At 40.8% G+C, this 22,262-nt stretch overlaps 1 protein-coding gene across 18 annotated transcripts in view; it reads left to right on the top strand.

Annotated features, from left to right (window-relative positions):
• Positions 1 to 22,262, top strand: part of UNC79 (unc-79 homolog, NALCN channel complex subunit) — a 278,472-nt gene that overhangs the window by 178,080 nt on the left and 78,130 nt on the right. For 12 of the 18 annotated variants that reach the window (XM_012497970.2, XM_030803527.1, XM_030803532.1 and 9 more), the window contains 5 exons: positions 5,597 to 5,883; positions 9,860 to 10,042; positions 10,950 to 11,112; positions 13,642 to 13,791; positions 14,372 to 15,592. In XM_012497970.2, the coding sequence (XP_012353424.2) occupies positions 5,597 to 5,883; positions 9,860 to 10,042; positions 10,950 to 11,112; positions 13,642 to 13,791; positions 14,372 to 15,592 (2,004 nt within the window). The remainder of the gene's footprint in view (positions 1 to 5,596; positions 5,884 to 9,859; positions 10,043 to 10,949; positions 11,113 to 13,641; positions 13,792 to 14,371; positions 15,593 to 22,262) is intronic. The other 6 variants (XM_030803535.1, XM_030803534.1, XM_003260913.3 and 3 more) reach the window with 3 other exon arrangements.

Genomic DNA, 22,262 nt, shown 5'->3' with positions numbered 1-22,262 from the left:
GCACAATACTGAACTAATGGTATCAATCCCATGTGAACATAGGGCGCTTAATTATATAATGTTCCTCATCGCCTGGAATGCATAATTAAACAATAATAGGTATGTAATAATGATAATCCTTCCTGTATATGCAGTATCTCTTTACTTACAGGAAAACTGATGTGGTGAGGGATTAAGTGATTCTGCTTCGGTGATTGCTTAAGGTCACATATGACTAACCAGTTAGGATCAGAACCGATGCTGGCATCCAAGGGATTTGGCTTGCTTTCATTCTACCACAACTACCTCTTGATGAACTGGTCTTAGGGTATTTCTGCCCTGTGGGACATGAGGACACCAGTCTGGTTATGGAGTTGGCCTGGGCTTTCAGGCCTGCTACAGAGTGGCTTAAGGCCATGAGTGTCCAGACCAAAGGACTTTGCCAGTTAGGACCCCAGATTGGTCCAGAGCTATCCCCATCTCTCTTGGGACTTGCATACTCCAAGTTCTGCCTCAGCCTGCAGAGAAACCTGGAGATCTCTTGGCCTGCATTTGTATCTGTAAGAGAAGGTACCCAGTACTAGTTAGGACCAATAAAGCACTCTTGCATTGACCTTTCCTGCCTCCTGAGTGTCCCAGCCTAGAATTCCAAATAACTTTTCTTTGGGCTCTTTCTTTCTACAGATGGTTTACAATTCACTTCTTCACTAACTTGCAAAATGTCTATTGACCATTAAGATCCAGTAAGTCAGAGTACAGTTGTTTTTATAGGAATACTCTTGTTTGAAGATATATTTTTGGGAAGTGACAATTTTTGTTCAACAAACATTACAAATACTTTTTTTGAGATGGGGTCTTGCTCTGTTGCTCAGGCTGGTCTTGAGCTTCTGGGCTCAAGGGATCCTCTCACCTCAGCCTACCGAGTAGCTTGGATCAGAGATGTGTGCCACAAATGCTTGTTCAACAAATATTTATTTTACACCTGCTGGACTAGGAAATATGAAGAATACAAAGATGCTTCGGAAATTTTTATACTCTTAACTTGCTTATGGCCAAGTAAGGGATATTAAGTATGAACATCAGTAAACTCTCATCTTGAGTGAAAGTGACAGTACGTAGGATGAGTCATGTCAAATGCAAAGGGAGGGGAGCTTTCTACCAGCTGGAGACATCAGGGAAGGTCTCATGGACAGGTGGCTTTTCAGCCAGGCTTGATTGGTGGATGAGACATAAACACACGATAATAGGATGTGGAATAGGAAGGAGAAATGGCGGGGATGGGGAGCATAGGAGGATACGAAGTTAGTCACTGCCCCAGCTTTCCAGCCCTGCTGTGGATGTGTGCACACACAAGGGAAAACTGAGGTAAGGAGGCAGGGAGATGAGCGAGGCAGTGTAGTGAGAGCTGCCTATGGAATGGAACCTCATTTATAGTGCTTACTCATTGGCTGCCCTGGACCAAGTGCAGAGTAAGCTCATGGAGGGATCCTTTCTTCCTCTACCTAATTGTCACTTGTTGGTTTGGCAGAGGGGTCAGTGAGTCAGTTCATATAGAGAAATGTTCCAATATTCCTTCTGCTTTGGGACTTTATCAATTTTTCTCTTATACAGAATGTAAGCTCTGACATACTTACTTGAATTTAGTGCACTTTGACAGACATTTATGTATAATAAGTATCTACCATATGTCAGACATTGGCCCCTATTCTGTGAGGGATATAAAGATGGATAAAATATGTCATTTGCCTTCAAGAAGCCTATGTTCTTATTGGAGTATTAAGGCAAATGAATACACAAAATGTTCTGCCTTGCATAATTGTCATTGGCCACGTGGGAGTTAGGAAAATGCTAAAGGAATTTTCCTCCATTCTTTTTTTCTCTCCTGTCTTCCCTCCTTTCTTGTCTTTAGAAATTTAAAGAATTTAGGGATCACATCCAATTGCTGAGACGAATATTGGATATATCTAATAAGAATGGCTTTTGGGGACCAGTTTATAGCACAAAATTGTTGGGGGAGGGTAGAGAACCACCTTGCAAGGTGAAGAGAGCACCATGAGCAAAGGTGCAAAGAGGGAAAAACGTTGGCTCCATTCTGAGACCCGCGAGTAGCCCAGCTTGTAAGAACGTTGACCATTTCGGGTGAAATAATAGGAGATAAGTCTGGAAAAGCAGATCCTGATCCTGCCTGGTTTCAAATCATCTGAATAAATAATGTTGTATTACACTTTGGAGTTTCAATCAGTTATACAGCTCTGTGGGCAGATTGTCATGGAATCAGTCCACATTAAAGGTAAGGTAGGAATAGCTCTGCCTCCATAATTATAATTGTAAATATATTTTCTCTTTATAGAAAATATAAAATCAGACCCTTTAACATGTTAAATCTCTATGGTTAGGACAGATATAGGAATTTCACAGACTAGAATTCAATACTATTAAGCGTTTTGTTTTCCTTAGAGAATATGCTTGTAGGCATTTAGTTTTGAGATGGAAATTTCATACCTTTTCTAGGTTAAAACATTAATATTGTCTTTATCAATAGAGAATATTTCAGCTTATCCACAACTCATTTTTCTTAGGGATTTGATTAAGGTAACTTGTCTTTATGAAGAGTGCACCAGTCACAAGCTTACTCTATTTCAAAGAGAGGCAATAAACAAAGTGCAGATTTGCAAAGCCCACACTGGAGGGGTAAATTATTAGAATAAAAAGAGATTAAAATTTTTTTATGCAAAAGTTTCCATAAACGTCCTTTTTTCAGTACAGTTGTTAAAGATCACTCATTACTTGCTATTCAGGGAAAGCAGCAAACTTAAGATCAGTGAAAATGATCTAGTGAGATGGGCATGTATGAAATGACAGTCATCAGGAAAATATGATGTAATGGGAAAACTCACGGTTACACATTGTTTAGAAACATGCCCACTTGTAATGAGAAGAGTTTTTAAATATTTAAGCTGAAGTCTGATGGTCTATTTTCTAGACTTGAATTGGGATGGAAGGAAACAGGGGCAGGGTCCCAGTTGGGCCTTGCTGGGAGCTCCCTTTCTTCTGTATTGAGGTCCCTTGATTCTCAGCACTATAAAACAAAGGAGCAACTTCCTCTCAAACACTCTCTGGTTCCAGTTTTTAACTTTGGGACTTTGGAGTTGAGCCAGTGTGGACATGAGGTGGCTGAGCAGGACTGAGTGATACATGTTCACTTCAACCTTGCACCCCAGAGCTAAAAGGAATTGAAGATTGAAGCTATATTGTAACAGCCATTACTTGCTGCTATAATAACATTGAACCCTGCAGGGGGCCCTGTCATATTCTTGGCCCAAACATGTCCAAAACAATAATGGCCTTCTAGTTGTAAAGTAATACTCTAGTGGAAAAACAAATCTAGAGTAAATATTTTTCTTTTTCTTTTTTTTTTTTTTTTTTTTGAGACAAGGCCTTGCTTTGTTGCCCAGGCTCGAGTAGAGTGGCCTGATCACAGCTCACTGCAGCTTCAACTTCCCAAGCTCAAGTGATCCTCCTGCCTCAGCCTCCCGAGTAGCTGGGACTACAGGTGTGCACTACCATGTCCAGCTAATTTTTGTATTTTTTGTAGAGACCAGGTCTTGTCATGTTGCCTAGGCTGGTCTCAAACTCCTGGGCTCAAATGATTCTCCCACCTCGGCCTCCCAAAGTGCTGGGATTACAGGTGTGAGCCACTGTGCCCAGCCTGAGTAAACTATTTTTCAATGCTGAAAAAATAGTCCTGTAAACTTTTTCTATTTTGCCTTACAAGGATTTACATAGGTATTGTATTTGGTCAAATCCTATATTATGAACATTTAATTTAACCACATGCTGTGATGCTTCACCTTTCTAGCCTCTCATTGAAATAGGGTGTTCCACATACATTGATTTTTTTTTCCGATGCATGCCTAATAAGTAATTATAATATTAACAATTTATTGATCACCCTGCATGTGAAACACTGTAATAAACAAATTCTTAGGTTTTATTTGAATAATTTTTGATAAAAAGTTTCTCTAACGTGCATCATACATATTCATTCCTTCATGAACAGATTCTATGAGACAGAAAAGTGTGAGTGTCCTGGAATCATACTGAAGTGTGTCAGATGGTTTTCTCTGTATTAGAGGCTCTTACACTAAGCTGCCTCTGCTGCCTCTTCACTTAACTGTCAACTATCCCTTCTCAGCAGTTCACTTTTGAACAGACCAACATTCATCTGATTGTCTGGGAAACTTGACAACTAAGCTTGTTACCTTATGCACAGGTCTGAACTGGTAAATTCCGAATTTGACCTTCATACTACTATCCCAGAGAAAAAGTATTTGGGCTTGAGACAGCAAATTTCTGCAATTCCCAGAAACATTTCTTATGCCTTGCTTCTCTTGGCTGTGTCCTGGAAGGCTGAGATTTTGCCAAATTAACTGAGGAGTTAATAGGTATAAATTACTACCTAACTCTTTGTTGCATCCTTTATACCATAATTATAATGGGTGTAACCAAGGCTTGGTTTATAATGGTTTGTAACCAAAGCTTGTCATCATCTAGTAGAACGTTTCCTTGCAGAATGAGAGATGAGAATGCCAGTGTGCTGATCTAACCCACCAGACAAAATCTTTGTTTTCAATTTAGAAATTCTAATGTTGCTTATTTAAAAAAAAAAGGACAAGAGTATTTTGAATAATCCCCAAACCGTAAATATAGAAGAGCAAATATCTGTCTTCCTTCTCCCAAAGTCCTGAACCAAACGTGATAAGAAGAGGCAGAAGAACAAAGAGAGACAGGATAATTTCTGACTTGAAAAATAACAGAGAAAGTCAATGTCAGGGGGCTGCTCAGATGCTGTTATTTACTAGGTTAAGAGGAGGCCAAGGGCGAAGGTACTTTTTCTTTCCATGTGAACTTTCCGCTCACCTTCATGTGGTGTTTTTCTGTTTTTACAAGTTCATGCTTCGCTCTCTTCCTGTTTGTGTCTTCTCCCTTCCTTGTATGTTTCTCATGACATACAGCAGGGCTTATAATTTGCTATTTATAATTTTGACTATTTCATTGAAAGAGTACCTATTGCTAATATCTCAGGGTTTGGAAAATATATTTTTTTTGCACTAGCTGATTCATGAACATAACTAAATCGAGATAATAATTTAAACAAAATAACCCAGTGGTTTTGCCCTCAGTGGATTTTAGACTATAACGTTTTGTGGTTATTCTTACATGCTTATTTTACAAAGCTGGAAACTTTACAAAGGGAAACTTCCTTTATCACCGAGGATAAAACTTTGCCAACATATTAAAAAATTTGCTAAATGCAAAATTTATGTAGGCATTTGTCTTGCTGTTTCAGGATAATATTGCTTCATAGCACCCTATTTTTATTCCCATTCCCTTAATTCTCTCAGATTACTTGGTTGTTGATGAATACAATAACTTTCACCGGACTAGGGCTCTGCCTACTAGGCCATATTGTGCCTTTAAGTTTCTTAAAGTCTGTCTGGAGCAGAAAGTTTTGTAGAAGCAGAAACAAGGGTGCTTTATCAATATCTAAGAGAGATTTTAGTGCCACTTCACTTGTGAGTGAGCCACCCACTGACAGCCTTTCTTCTACTGACAGGACAACAATCTCCGGAGAATGACAACACCATCAAGGACCTGCTCCCAGAAGATGCTGGGATCGACCACCAGACAGTTCACCAGCTGATTACAGTGCTCATGAAGTTCATGGCCAAGGATGAAAGCAGCGCTGAGTCAGACATCAGCAGTGCAAAGGCCTTCAACACGGTCAAGCGACACCTGTACGTCTTACTCGGCTATGACCAGCAGGAAGGTTGCTTCATGATTGCACCTCAAAAAATGCGCCTGTCAACTTGCTTTAATGCATTCATTGCAGGAATTGCCCAAGTAAGTGTAATAACAGCTTTCAGAAGTCACACCCTTATACTTTTAGTAGAAGCAAGGCATTACATACCATGTAGCCAACACTGGTTCAGCATAAAGGTTTGTACAAATTGCTTGGTATTATGCAGGAGTATGTGGAGGGGCATGTGAACATTAGTAAGAATTGGGAGCCTGGCTGAGGAATAGTGAGACAGAGTATGAGAGAGACAGAGAGACTGTGTGTGTGTGTGTGTGTGTATATGTGAGAGAGAGAGAGAGAGAAAGATGCTAACCTTGTAGCATATGAAGAGTGTCTGTACCTTGATATGACAGTTACATAATCATTTTTCTATATTTGGTTTCTGTTTTTTTTTTGAGATGGAGTCTCGCTCCTTTGCTCAGGCTGGAGTGCAGTGGCGCGATCTCAGCTCACTGCAAGCTCCGCTTCCTGGGTTCACGCCATTCTCCTGCCTCAGCCTCCCAAGTAGCTGGGACTACAGGCACCCACCACCACGCCCGGCTAGTTTTTTGTATTTTTAGTAGAGATGGGGTTTCATCGTGTTAGCCACGATGGTCTCAATCTCCTGACCTTGTGATCCACCCGCCTTGGCCTCCCAAAGTGCTGGGATTACAGGCGTGAGCCACCACGCCCGGCCAGTATATTTGGTTTCTAGATCACTGTGCTTATTTTTTTTCAATTGCTAACTAAAAATACTTAAATTTGGTTTGTTAATTCTATGTTAGAAATTATAATTTTAGTTTGTATTAATTTCAATTGTATCTTACTGAAGAAGTCTTTCCAGTTAGAAGGAGGTTCTAATATTCACATGTTCCAATACTTTGTTTGGTGTAAAACAGCTAAGTTTGGAGCTACGTAAAGCCTTGTTTTCTCTGTGTGTTTCAGCTACTTTCCATTTGGTGTTACACACTCAAATTTACATTTATCTATTAAAATTGCCATTTTATCAAACATTTTCATGCACAGTAAAAAAAAAAAAAAAAAGAATTGGTAGCCTGGTATCATCAAGGGAGTGTGGGAGATTTTTTCTTTTGTAAAATATACGTACAATTTGCCATTTTAACAGTTTTAAGTGTACAGTTCAGTGGCATTGAGTAATTTTATGTTGTGTAGCCATCACCACTGTCCATCCTCAGAACTTTTTTATCATCCTAAACTGAAACTCTGTACCCATTAAACAATAAGAGAGTATAGGCTTTTTTGTTTGTGTGGTTTTATATTTATTTATTTATTTTGAGATGGAGTCTTGCCGTGTCGCTAGGCTGGAGTGCAGTGGTGCAATCTCGGCTCACTGCAAGCTCTGCCTCCTAGGTTCAGGCCATTCTCCTGCCGCAGCCTCCGGAGTGGCTGGGATCACAGGCACCCACCACCACGCCCAGCTAATTTTTTTGTATTTTTAGTAGAGACAAGGTTTCACCATGTTGGTCAGGCTGGTCTTGAACTCCTGGCCTCAAGTGATCCACCCACCTCGGCCTCCCAAAGTGCTGGAATTACAGGCATGAGCCACCGTGCCTGGCCACTGTTTCTGTGGTTAAAAAAAAAAAAAAATCCTCTTCCTTTTTTGGCTTCAGGTGGAGAGAGTTGAATTAATCATACAACTTAACTTTATGCCACACCATCATCACTGGCTTTTCCATGTGCGTCTGCTACTTCTAACTGCTATATTGCATGCCATGGTGGACAGACACCATCCATTCCCCTAGTGATGGACTGATATTGCTCCCAATGCCTCACTACCCCAAACAGTTCAGTGATAAGCATCTTTGTATATGCACCGTATCAACCAATGTGAGAATTCCTTAGGGAGATGGATCCAGAAGAATTGCTGGGTCGTAGGGTAAATGTATGCCTAATTTGGTCATTGCTACAAATCTCACTCTGCAGAACAGCTGCACCAATCTGCAAAGATAGAGGACTTGGGGCTAGAGAGATGCGCATATGAATTTCAGCTCCACCTCTGTTATTAGCTGCTAGGGCTTAGGCACTCTCTGCTTGCTTGCTTATTGATAACACAGATTTCCTTTTTTGATAGATTAGAGAAAACATATTGCAAAGCACCTTGATCAATGCCTGTCTCATGGTAGGAACTCAAAAGATGATTGCTGTTATTGTCAATTAGCTCAAATAGATTGTAATATAATGAACAACGATAAGCAATGTGCGTGTAGTCGTCCTGTGCTGACGCTGATAACTGGATGGATCACCGCTTTTTCTCAGCTGTCACTATTTTGGATACCAAACCCTTCCTCCCTCTTCTCCCCACCCTCTAAATCCACATTATGCATGTCTACTTTAGAAATATAAGCTAAAATCAAGGCCGGGCATGGTGGCTCATGCCTGTAATCCCAGCACTTCGGTAGGCCGAGGTGGGAGGATCACGAGGTCAGGAGTTCGAAACCTGCCTGGCCAATGTGGTGAAACCCTGTCTCTACTAAAAATACAAAAATTAGCTGGGCGTGGTGGCACGTGCCTATAGTCCCTACTACGTGGGAGGCTGAGGCAGGAGAATCACTGGAACCTAGGAGGTAGAGGTTGCAGTGAGCCAAGATTGCACCACTAAACTCTAGCCTGGGTGACAGAGCGAGACTCCATCTCAAAAAAAAAAAAAAAAAAAAAAGAAATATAAGCTAAAAATTAAAAATTAAATTTTTATATGGGGTTTGTATAACTCCAGAAAACCCGTGTCAAAAATAACTTTCTAACATTTTGGCATATATTGCTCCCTCCAGATTTATACACATACATAATTTCATACTCACATATGTATGTCCGCACATTTTTACAATAATAGGTTCATATTATACATACTGATATATGTGTCACCTTTAAAAAATTTTTTTATTTCAATGGGTGTTTGGCGAACAGGTGGTGTTTGCTTACATGGTTACATTCTTTAGTGGTGATTTCTGAGATTTTGGTGCAACCTTTTTAAACCTAAAATTTATTATGAAGTTTATGTCATGTAAATAAATTTGTATCATATTCTGTGTAATGGCTACATAGTATCCTGTAGTTATACAAACAGTATTTTGTTTATCTAATCCCATATTATTGAATATTGAGGTTTCACTTTGGGGTGACTATAAACAAAGCCATGTTGAATTTCTTTATATGTATATTTTGGAACGCTTGTCTGATTATTTCCTTGGGATATATTTAATGGCTGTGTTAGAGGGTATGTGCTTTTTCTTTCTTTCTTTTTCCCCCGCTTTTTTTTTTTTTTTTTTTTTTTTTGAGACAGGGTCTCACTCTGGTAGCCCAGGCTGGAGTGCAGTGGTGTGATTATGGCTCACTGCAGCCTCGACCTCCCAGGCTCAGAGGATCCTTCCAGCTCAGCCTCCCGAGTAGCTAGGACTATAGGTGTGTGCCACCACACCGAATTAACTTATTGTATTTTTGGTAGAGACAGGGTTTCGCCATGTTGCCCGAACTGGTCCCATACTCTTGGGTTTAAGCAATCTATCTGCCTCAGCCTCCCAAAGTGCTGGGATTGCAGGCATGAGCCACTGCACCTGGCATGTGCTTTTTCTTATTCCTGAATATATATTGCTAGATAGTTCTCTTGAAAGATTGTATCAAGTTTGGTTGGTATAATACTTGGTTCAGATTGAACCAAGTATTGCTGGTTGTCTAGGAATTCCTATTTCTGCAGGTAGTTACCAATACTAGGTTTCTTCATTGTCTAGTTTAACTCTGGTTAATAGTTGAATGGACAAAATTTTATTTTCAATAAACACTGAAATAAACAATTAGTTAGATTAAAACTATTTTCATTTACAAGTTTCAAAAATTTTTTGTGAGGTTGGACTTTTCCTCCTTCTTGCCTACTAGCCATTACTTTTAATGTTCTGTGGGATGGATGCCTGTTAAATATTTTGCCTGTTAAAAATTTTAACCACTGGGATGGCTCAGATTTTTCCTTTTGACTTCTGAGTGTTCTTTGTAGTTTTCCATCAGTTATTAATATTTTTTCTATTTCAGGTTATGGACTATAACATTAACTTGGGAAAACACCTTCTCCCCTTAGTGGTTCAGGTGCTCAAATACTGCTCTTGTCCTCAACTCCGGCATTATTTCCAACAGCCGCCTCGTTGCTCCCTCTGGTCCCTAAAGCCTCACATCCGGCAGATGTGGTTGAAGGCCTTGCTTGTCATCCTTTACAAGGTGAGCTGGGTGGTCGCTGCTGTTTTGGATGCAATGGTTCTCTTAGAGAGCATATAGCATTAGGAGAACACCTGAGTCTTTAGTTGAAAATTTTGTAGAATAAAAGTTTGACCTTCAGAAGGAAGATCAGGATATACAATTACTGTTAAGAACCAAAGAGCTATTGACATGAAAATAGAAATGGGAGGCCCTGTCAATATATGCTCTAAAAATGTTTAAAACAGAGAATGATAAATGGTAGGCTATTGATCAAGAACATCTGTTTATACTCAGTCTTGTATTTTATCTAAGTATTAATTACTATTTCAGAAAACAAAAGATACCTGAAATTGTATTCGTCCACTAAATGTTTATGCCAGATAATTTTCTTGAAAAGAAATGTAACTATGAACTGGCATGCATTGCTGTCAGTGATTTGGTGAAGGAGGAAAGGAATATGGTCCCTTCTAAAAATAAGGCCACGGGGGAGGGCGTGGTGGCTCACTCCTGTAATCCCAGTACTTACGGGAGGCCAAGGTGGGTGGGTTGCCTGACTCCAGGAGTTCGAGCCCAGCCTGAGCAACATGGTGAAATCCCATCTCTACAAAAAATTAGCCAAGCATGGTTGCACGTGCCTGGTCTCACCTACTTGGGAGGCTGAGGTGGGAGGATCATCTGAGCCCGGTAGGTTGAGGCTGCAGTGAGCTATGGTCACGTCACTGCACTCCAACCTGGGCGACAGAGTGAGACCCTGTCTCTAACTAAACAAATAAATAAGGCCATGAGCAGAATTTGTTTCTACTTCTCTCTTTCTTATATATGTATTTATCCCCAAGAGATACTGCAAAAACTATCCAGCAAGATCAGGTGGAAAAGCCTACCCTTTAAAATAACCATTTATCTTTTTCTCTTTCGTTTCATTGGGCAGTATCCATACCGAGACTGTGATATCAGCAAGATCCTGCTGCATCTGATTCACATAACAGTCAATACACTCAATGCGCAGTATCATAGCTGCAAGCCCCATGCCACGGCAGGACCTTTGTACAGTGACAACAGTAACATAAGCAGATACAGTGAAAAAGAAAAAGGTACATATCTAAATTCCATCCCAAACCTAGCTTCAATACATCATACATTTCTGGACAATGTTTTCTTAGGAGATAGAGGAGTGTTCCCAGATATCATTCTGGAGTGAAAAAAAAATCACTTTCTTAATTTTCCAACGTTCCATGAATGTTGCTGCTTTAACTTTGAAATTGAGCATTCAAGAGGAATAATTGATATGCTTCCAAAGCCTATATCGTAAGAAATAGTATTTCGTAAAATATTTTCTGCTGTTTGAATCGGGAGCCTTTGTAAGCCTTTTCTTACGTATTAGAAGCATCTCGTTTTTGGGCTATAAAATAAGTCTTGGTTGGCACACAGTGGATCCAGTCTTTGTAGGTCTCTAGTTTGCCCCTGATCTTTGCGCTCATAGAGTTTCAATGGAGTCTAAGTTTGCTGAAGTGCATTTTCCTAGACTTTTAATTCAATACAAAGTGATTCAAGGCAAGGGAAATGAAACATTTTTGCTGCATAGGTGTAAGCTATCTCCATTATCAACACTTTTTCTATTGCTACCTTTTTCTAAAAGGAGGCAGTAGAATGCAACTTTAGCTAGAGTGAAATTGCAGCCTGTTTTCAGGTGAGACACGAAGAACCAGGGTGTCTATTTTTAGTTTTTAGTGCAAGTCACGGTTGACTAGATTTTAAATTGACATCATTTAATCTAGTCTTTGGAGAAAACCAAGTGTTCAATGACCCTTTATGAGGTTAGTAGAGTCTCTTTTAGTAGGACTGCTCTGGAGATATCTCAAAAGTATAAATTGTAGGCAGTGATCCACTGTTGTTATTGCTGAAAGTTTTGGCTACAGACGGAACTCGAGAACTAGGTTCTTTAAGTTCTGGTACCATTCAGATCCCTCCTAAACAATATCTTGTCTACCAGTTTAGGGTTTAGTCTCTGGGAAATTGGGGAGATCTGTTAAGCTATGGATTTTTCAGTGTGGGCTTAGTGTTTGGGCCAAACCCTGATGAACCTTTCTGGATGGGAGGCACCATCCTGTGGTCTTTCAGTCTTGATTGTTCAATGCATTTTGAAAATTGTTTCAAAGTTACGTAATGCAAGTCACATAACTATTGGTTGGAAAAACTGCATTTTTCGAAGGATATTTTTCCAAAGAGGAAATAGAGAACTAAAACAGATTATTGTGTTGCATTTCCCCAGAAACATGGGAATTTGATAGGCATTCCCATCTTTGTGGAAGTTCACTGGGTTTAAAAACAAATTCATTTTGATTAACGTTTATTTTTATTTAATTAAAAAGTTTAGTATGGTTATTTCATCTAAAATTTACTGCTTCAAGTTTCATTTACTTGTAGAATTTTGTGCATTAGAACAGGGTTGGTCCTTAAAACTTGATGCATATACTGCCCTTATGCTGAAAAAAACCTTGAATAATCATAATCGCACCTGAGCCTCATTTGTCATATAGGTAGATGTAAATACAGGCCAAACATTATGAGTTCAGTGATATTCAACTTGAATAGTAGGTTAATTCCATTTATGATGCCATTAAATGCATTTTAGTAGCCATTTCTGTTGCCACTTTGTACGTGGCTTTGGCCTTTCAAAAGGATGAAAGAAGAAAATTGGTTAAGTAAACTTTATGGGTTGCAACATATCAACTCTTTCCTCATTAACATATTTTGGGGTTTGTCTTAGATTTAAAAATGGCCACATGGGTATAGAAGGGAGGACGTAGAAAAAAGTTCAACAGGCACTCGAAGTGACCGGTTTGTTTATGTAGGATTAGGGATCATAAGTGTCAAAGATTCTTTCTGGGATTCATGAGGTCCATAATAGTTACACGTAGTAAACTCCTCAGAGAAGAGTCTTACTTTAATAGGAGGAAATGTTGTTTTCTGTTTTCTTTTTCCTTTGTTTACTCTTTCAGTCCATAATCATTCGTGGAGCTTTTGAGATGACAAGTGGCTTTTCTAAGCTTTTTCTGTGTGTTGCGTGTCTCATTATCAAATGTAGAGTACAGTATTTTGCATTCACACCGTATAAGGTGCATGTACTGTTAGGCTGTGTCTATGCCAGTTACCAAATCCCAGAAAGGCAGATTTTTTTTTTCTTTTTTGGAAAGGCCAAGATGTACTCATTTTGTTTAATTTCCTTTTGCCAAATCAGCCTGAAAATCCACGCAAAGCAGGCAAGTCCAAGCCGTGTCACAGGCTCCTGGAAAAAGTAGCTGACATCTATGTGTCATCTGGTGTTAAGCGCACTGGAAAAGTTTCCCAAAAAGGCGCTATTGGACTCTCAAGAAGCCTTTCTTTAAAAATGCTGCCAATTGTCATGTGAAAAGTGATGGGCAATCTTGTAACAGCTTGCTCTATCCAGTAGATGGAGAATTTGATGCCTGGATGAAATACCAACCCATGGCTAGACTTGGGCTGGTGCAGAAACTACCCCAGACCTTGTTCTATAATGCTTTCATTGAAATGCTTGTGTAGACACAGCCTAAGAGAGAATAACCTCTTAAGTGTAATTTTGACTTTCTCTCCCCAATTAGAAGAAGATAGTGTTTTTGATGAATCTGATATTCATGATACACCTACTGGACCCTGCAATAAAGAGTCTCAAACTTTTTTTGCAAGATTGAAAAGAATAGGCGGCAGCAAAATGGTGAAATATCAGCCGGTTGAGATGAATGTTCAGAGAAGTATGAATTTTTTCTCTTAGTAATTTTATGCAGAAATGTTGTACTCTACCGTTTGTTTGGGGTGAAATCTTAATTTTATTATGTTACTACACATGTTAATACCGTTGATTTATATATATGTATGCACAAGCAGTATATATATATACACATTTATATATATACGTGAATCGACAGATACATCATTAATGTCATGATCGTCTTTGAGAGCCATTGCTTGATTTGATTTGTTGCAAAATGTTTGCTTCTCTTCCACACGATTTGAATACAGTTTCCTAGATCTGCCTCAGCCAAAAAATGATCCCCTTTCCTATGCACAAATGAACAGAGCTGAGGAATTATCCCGAAGCCCGATTTTGGAAATCAGATCTTAAACTGCCGTTTTGGTTTCTTTCATTCGTAAATTTTCCAGTTTTTGAAATTAGAACAAACCTTACAAAAACTTGGCCAGAAAGTTCGTTTTCCCTCCTGGTGGAGCTGGGATTGTGATGATGATTTATGCCAGTTGTATGCCCAAGGATGAGGGGAAAAAAATGGTGAAATCTCCAAGTAAAATAGTACTAGCTTTTTCTGTTTTGATCAGGTGAAATAGAACTGGCTGAATATAGAGAGACGGGTGCATTACAAGACAGCCTTCTCCACTGTGTGAGAGAAGAAAGCATTCCGAAAAAAAAGCTACGCTCTTTCAAACAAAAATCTCTTGATATAGGGAATGCAGACTCGCTTTTGTTTACATTAGACGAACATCGTAGGAAGTCGTGCATAGATCGGTGTGACATAGAGAAGCCTCCGACCCAAGCTGCGTATATTGCACAAAGACCAAACGACCCTGGACGTTCTAGACAGAACTCTGCTACGAGGCCTGACAATAGTGAAATCCCCGAGAACCCAGCTATGGAAGGGTTTCCAGACGCTCGAAGGCCTGTCATACCAGAGGTTAGGTTAAACTGTATGGAGACGTTCGAGGTGAAAGTTGACTCGCCGGTAAAGCCTGCTCCTAAAGAGGATTTAGATCTGATAGATCTGTCCTCAGATTCAACCTCGGGGCCTGAAAAACACTCTATACTCTCAACCTCTGACAGCGACTCTCTTGTATTTGAGCCTCTTCCCCCTCTCAGAATAGTCGAGAGTGACGAAGAAGAGGAGACAATGAACCAAGGCAATGACAGCCCGTCTGGTAAAAATGCTGCCTCTTCTCCCTCCGTCCCCAGCCATCCCTCCGTCCTCAGCCTGAGCACAACTCCGCTTGTACAAGTAAGTGTGGAGGATTGTTCCAAAGACTTTTCTTCTAAGGACTCAGGAAATAATCAGTCAGCAGGGAACACAGACTCTGCCCTCATCACTCTGGAAGACCCTATGGATGCTAAAGGATCCTCAAAGGCAGAGGAGCTGCCAGAGTTCTCCTGCGGTAGCCCACTAACGCTGAAGCAAAAACGAGACCTCCTTCAGAAGTCGTTTGCTCTCCCTGAGATGTCACTGGATGATCACCCTGACCCGGGCACTGAGGGGGAGAAGCCTGGGGAGCTGATGCCAAGTTCAGGGGCAAAAACCGTCCTCCTCAAAGTTCCCGAAGATGGGGAGAACCCTACAGAAAGTGAGAAGCCTGATACCAGTGCAGAATCTGATACAGAACAGAATCCTGAAAGGAAGGTGGAAGAGGATGGAGCTGAGGAATCCGAATTTAAGATTCAGATTGTTCCCAGGCAGAGGAAGCAGAGGAAGATTGCTGTCAGTGCTATCCAGAGAGAGTACCTCGACATCTCCTTCAACATTCTAGACAAACTGGGAGAACAGAAAGATCCAGGTAAGTTCGACTCTCTTCTTTCTCCCAGCCTTAACTTTAAGTTTGTGCATCTTGTTTGGTAGGGTACCAGCACTGAATATGCATCAGACTCAAACTCTTATAATGTCAGGGTGTGACATTATAATGGCTTTGCAATCACTCTGAATCCTTCCTGTTTACTGGACAATGTTGGATGCAGATGTGGTTCTACTGGCTCCATAAATGTTTCTGTTTTTGTTTTAAACTCTGCAGTCAATTCTTGACCACCCTTGGCAATGAGATGCATTGGTTAATTCGTATCAGGATAATCCAGGTATCATCTCAGCCTTCCTCAAACAGCAAAAGTCATTAACTTGAACTCTTTGCTTTCTTTTTTTTCTCTGCGCTGTACTAGTGAGCTGTGATATAGTCCAAAGAAGGAACCAATGTGAAGGCTAAAATAAAGCAAAGAGTGCTCTAGAATGATTAAGAATTGACTGTATAATCATTTACAGGGCATACAGCTGATGGTAGATACTAACCAAATATCAGAAACCAAAAAATACCAGTTACAGCCTAGACCCTAACCCACAGTCATCACTTGGTGATGAAGTTATCACAGCCCATGGATTTCCTGCCTCAGGGCCATTTCTTGTGTTTGCTTGGAGGCATTGTTTCTAAGATAGATAACTTGAAAGAAATGGCAAGCAAGCCCATGATCCACCTCATCCTATAACACAGTCTTCTATAATGTTACTGCAACACTGATCAGAACCCATCTTCGTTTCTTAGTTCAGATCTTTTTAAAAAAAGTTAACGGGGCTGGTCGTAGTGGTTCATGCCTGTAATCCCAGCATTTTGGGAGGCTGAGGCGGGCGGATCATGAGATCAAGAGATCAAGACCATCCTGGCCAACATGGTGAAACGCCGTCTCTACTAAGAATACAAAAATTAGTTGGGCATGGTGGCGCACGCCTATCATCCCAGCTACTCAGGAGGCTGAGGCAGGAGAATTGCTTGAACCTGGGAGGTGGAGGTTGCAGTGAGGTGAGATCGTGTCACTGCACTCCAGCCTGGTGACAGAGTGAGACTCCGTCTAAAAAAATAAAATAAAATAAAAAAGTTAATGGGACTTTAGAAAAAATGGAATTGGCTAGAGATGATTATTTTAGTAGATATATAGACTGTGGAATGTTAAAAACTGGTGAAGGTCTTAAAGACCTCTAGCCTAGCCCCCTCATATTATACAGGAAGATACCGAGGCTTAGAGGAGGTGATGCACCAGGTCACATGGCCAGACAGAAGCAGTGCCTGATTCCAGTCACGTTTTCCCGCTATTCCACACAAAAGCAACTTCTAAGGGAATGCACTGGGCTTTTTTTATCTGCCCCAGGCATTTCCAGAAATTTCTAGCTGTCCTCTAGCTCATAGGACAGAGCTGTCTACCTCAAAAACGCTCTGTAAAAATCTGTTGAATGAACATTGGCGTATTGGGAAAGGGTCATGCTCCAGCCAGGCAGGGAAAAAATGGTCCTTGTTCATAACAAGAAAGTTTAAGAAGTTAAGAAGGCTTTCAGGGAAACTGGGACACCTTTTTATTGTTTGGGGCCAGGAAAATGGCTGCATATGGAAGGAGGAGGGCATTGACCTAGAAATGATAGAGATCTATAGGGCGGGTGCATACGAAGCTGAGGTCCACGGGGTGAGTCTCTGTGATGTGTAGGTTGCATGTAGATTCCAGCGTGCAGGTTTGTGTGTGCAACTGTGTTGGCTTCTTTATTCAGCCTTATGTTTGATTGTTCCCCAGACTACCAGGGAGGAAATTATTTGTTAACAGAACAAGGGAAAAATACATGATAGTTATAACATGTCTTTAAAATGGCATAATATTTATTTTACTGTCATCATAATTGTATGTCTCCATAGGGCTTTGCCTCCCACTGACTCTGATCTGATCTCTTCTGCCCCTCCGTGCTGGGCATGGGAAGCAGTCCCGTGTGCTCAGAGCATGACCCAGGCGTCCCCAGACTTTCCTGTCTCCATCATCAGGAGTGAGGGAGGCCCAGACACTTGCCCCTCCAAACCCTCCCAAACGCACAGCTTTGCCCCTGCTAACTGCCAGGAGTCTAGGACTAATCTCACTGTGCACTTCACTCTGTTTATGTCCGTCCCTAGAGTACTGGGTTATCCTTCATATCCCTCACTCAGAGCTCCACAAGGCCTTGCATACCTTCTGTTCTGAAGCTTGCTCCTTCATTACCCTGACTCCTGACACCCTTCCCCTGTGTCCTAGGAAATCCATGGTCCTTCAAGAGCAAAATCCCTCACACACATTCTCCTCTATTTCCGTTGCCTTCTGAGTCTAATGGAAGCCCAGCTGTCCCCAAAGACATTGCTTTCCCTACAGCCCATGTCACTGGACTTGGCCAGGGGCACCATCTTCCTTGCTCCTCACTGCCCCTTTCAGACCCTTCCCTTCTTGTCTCTAGAAACCCCCTCTCTGAGCTGTATACCCTCAGACCACAGCACCCACTACTTGCATTGCTGCATCATCACGAACGCTGGCTCTTCCTCACATGTTGACAAATTTGATTCGTGGCCCTTCTTATTCTTTCCTAAATTATTCCTGTCTTAATTCCTGTGGATTTTAATATTAGTGTAGATGACACTCCTGACACTTGGTTTCTTTGAATGCATCTTCTCCAGTGATTGTTTTTTTATCCTCCACCTTAGCTCAGCTGCTCACACCCATGGTCACATCATAGACCATATTATTTGTCAATAACTGCAACCTCTTCATGATCTCAGTTTCATATCTTTCATTCTCTGATTACCATTTCTTCTCTCCCTGGACAATTGTGTATTGATCCAAGTATTTTTTGCTGTCCCTCCCCTACTTCATGTCTTTTCTCCTTACTCAACTTAAACTCAAGGCTATCAATGTAATCCCTCCCTGCCTGCACCCTCTCGGGCTTTTCCCTTTTTAGATTTGCTTGGCTAAACACAACTCGTGTTAAATCCAACTCTCCCTCTACCAGTACCTGCACCTATCAGATGAATGTGACTGGGTGAAAACACATAATGCATTGTTCAAGAAATTAAAAGAAAATTAAGAAACGTGCTTGAATTCCTTAACATGACCAGTGAAAGCATAGATCCAGGATTGGTCAGCAATAGCACATGGGCCAAATCTGTCCCACTGCCTGATTTTGCAAATGAAATTGTATGAAGTGCAACTACACATGCGCAAAATAAAATTTAAAAAAAGAAAAACAAAAACACATAATGTTGGCTGGTATCATTTTAAATTAATGGCCATGAACCTCGACTGGGTCCTTCAACCTGACAATCATAATGTATTTTCCTGGTCCATTCACATTTCCAGTCTCCTAAATGACTATTTCATAGCTACTTTTCTCCCTGAACTTTCAGTAAGTCTTCCAATTGACATAATTAGAAGAACTTTCCACAGCCTCCTGCCCGCCTTCCAGCCTCTGTACCTACACACCTGGACTTCCTGGCTGGGGCAGTAGGTTAACTGTCTGTATTCCTGTCTACACCCAGCCTTTCCACATGTGGACACGATTCTATCTCTCTCACTTACTCAAGAATATAGGCCCCTAAAATTCTCCCTTCTGTATCCTCCCTTAGTATTTTTTTTTCCTGAAGGACCCTTGATTTGAGCCTACAAACATAATCTTATTTCTCTTTCTTAAACAAACAAAAGCACTTGATCCGTGTTCTCGCAACTATTAGCCCATTTTATTCCTTTCCTTGTAGCAAAACATTTTGGAAGAGATGGAATAGAGTTGTCTCTTCCAAATTCTATTAGAGTTGTCTCTTCCAAACTCTATACTAAAACATACTAATGAATTAAAATTAAAAGAAAACAAAAACACATAATGTTTATTGGTATCATTTTAAATTTTGGTATCATTTAATTTTTCGTATCATTTTAAATGTTTTAGTATAGAGTTTGGAAGAGACAAACATTAGCATAGAGTTTGGAAGAGACAAACATTAGTATCGAGTTTGGAAGAGACAACTCTGTACTATCTCCAGTTTTCTTCCATTCTGTTATTTCTAAAAGCTGTTCATAAGCCAGGCGTGGTGGCACACACCTGTTGTCCCAGCTACTTGGGGGGCTGAGGCAGGAGGATCTCTTGAGCCTGGGAGTTGGAGGCTGTAGTGTGCTATGATTGCACTTGTGGATAGCCACAGCACTCCAGCCTGAACAACATGGTGATACCCTGTCTCTTAAAAAAAATCATTCCTATGAAGCTTTCATTCCTACTATTTCACCCAAAGAGCAGTTGTCAAGGTCACCAGCGTCCTTCACTGCTAAATCTGTCAGCAGTCATCCATGAGGTCTGATGCTGACATATCTGCAGTCTTTGACACCGTTGGTCACCCCGTCATTCTCTTTGGTTCCTCTCTGTCTCCCTAATGACAGAGTGACTTGTGGTCTCTGTCCTTGATCCTAGTCTCTTCTCTATGAACTCTCACTCTCTCAATGGTCTCATCTGGTTTTAGCCTTTACATATTGTCTGTATGCTAAGACAACCATCAGTGACCTATTGCGGAAATAATGCTGTGTAGCAAACACCTCAGCAGCATACAACAAGTATTTATTTAGTTCGAGAGTCTATGACTCACCTGGGGATTGGCCAAGGCTGGGTGGCTAGGCTCTGCTTCTCATGCCTGCTGACCTTGACCAGGACCTCGAAGCCTGGAAATATTCCCATGGTGATGGCAGAGCCACAAAAGAACAAGCCGTGTTGCACAGGCGCTTTCCAAGCTTCTGGCCATGTTATTCTTGCAAACATTCTGTCAGCCAAAGCAAATCACATGGCTGAACCAAAGTCAAGAGGGGAAATATACTCTTCCTCTTTAGTGGTAGAACTTTAAGGTCACATGGTGAAAGGCATGGATTCAGGGAGATATGAAGAATTGGGGCCACATCTCTCAGATATTGCATGGGACTATTTTTACTCATACGAAAATATTATCTGTTGTTTATCTGAAATTAACATTTAACTGGGCATCTTCTATTTAATCTGGCAAACTTAATCCACCTTCAAAACACATCCAGAATGTGGTACCTTCTTCTTACCTCCACTGTTTCCACTCTGGCCTGAGCCACTGACATCTCTGACCTAGATGAACTGCTAGAGCCTCCTGACTGGTCTCCCACCTTATACTTCTGTTACCTTCATGTCCTCTCAGCACAACAGCTGGAGTGATCTTTTAAAATAGGAGATTACACCATTCCCCTGCTTAAAGCCTTCCAGTGACTCCCTATTTCTTTCATAGCAGAAGCTCAAGTTCTTTAAATTCCTGCAAAGCCCTATGTGGTCCTAGTCCTCATTGGCTCTCACTGCATTCCCATTATTCTCACCACAGTACTACTTAGCCACAGTGACCCCTTGTCAGGTCTTGAACACGCCTCTCTGTATTCCTTACCTTTGGGCCTTTCCACTGATTGCTCCCTCAACCTGGAACTGCCAGATATCTGTCTGGCTCATTCTTTCCCTTGTTTTAATTCTTTGATCCAACACCAGGTTCTCTGCAAGGACTGCCCTGGGCTATGCCCCACTCTCCAGCCCCTACCTGGTATCTTGATGTCTCTCTTTCTCTTCTCTGTTTCTCTCCTACAGAGAATTGATCTTCCAACATACAATAATGTATTCACTTTTATGCATATTAATTATTGTCTGTCTCTCCCCACCAAAATGAAAGCTCCTGAAGGCAAAGATTTTGTCTGGTTTGTTCACTGATTGTATCGCAAATGACTAATGGAGAGCTGGCAAATGTCTGATGAAGGAATGAAAGGATAGCCTGACATTTTCTGCCCATCACTATAAAAAATAGAATACAAATATTTTAAGCCAAGTGGATAGCTCTATTCAGATATTTATCTTAAATTTATACAAGTAAAAGCTTTCATAAAATGATGGAGGGCTGAGGAAAGATTGCCTCGCTAACAGAATCTTAGTACACTAATGATTATTACCGACCTTCTTACAGTAAGATGTTTCTTTAAAATTAAAGATACACCAAGGATTTTAATAGGCATACCAAGGCCAGGCATGGTGGCTCATGCCTGTAATCCCAGCATTTTGGGAGGCCAAGGTGGGTGTATCACCTGAGGTCAGGAGTTCGAGACCAGTCTGGCCAATGTGGTAAAACCCCGTCTCTACTAAAAATACAAAAATTAGCTAGGCATGGTGGTGGGTGCCTGTAATCCCAGCTACTCGGAAGGCTGAGGCAGGAGAATCACATGAACCTAGGAGATGGAGGTTGCACTGAGCTGAGTTCATGCCACTGCACTCTAGACTGGGCAATAGAGCAAGACTCCATCTCACACACACACATATACACACACACACAAATAGGCATATCAAAACTCTAAAAGTCTTAATAGTCTTTCAGAGAATCATTGAAAATTAGCTTTAAACTTTTTCACTAAAATTGTTGGTGAGGTTATTAGGCGTTAGTTGTAGCCTGCATAGAATGCAGGCCAGTAAGGGTAAGAGAGAGAATTATGCATGTTTTTGATTAGTAGTTTGGGGAGGATACCTAAGAGAAAAATCATAGCTGATCTTTACTATCTTAATGGCTAAAGTAATTTAACATTAGTCATTATTTTATGCTTTATTAAGAGGGTTTGGGAAACTTTACAAGAGTTATGCTTTTTTGTTGTCAAGAGGTT

This window comes from Nomascus leucogenys, chromosome 22a (genome assembly GCF_006542625.1).
Source record: "Nomascus leucogenys isolate Asia chromosome 22a, Asia_NLE_v1, whole genome shotgun sequence".
Classification (NCBI taxonomy): domain Eukaryota; kingdom Metazoa; phylum Chordata; class Mammalia; order Primates; family Hylobatidae; genus Nomascus; species Nomascus leucogenys.
Note: the sequence above shows the minus strand (reverse complement) of the source record. Positions and strands in the feature narration are given on the sequence as shown.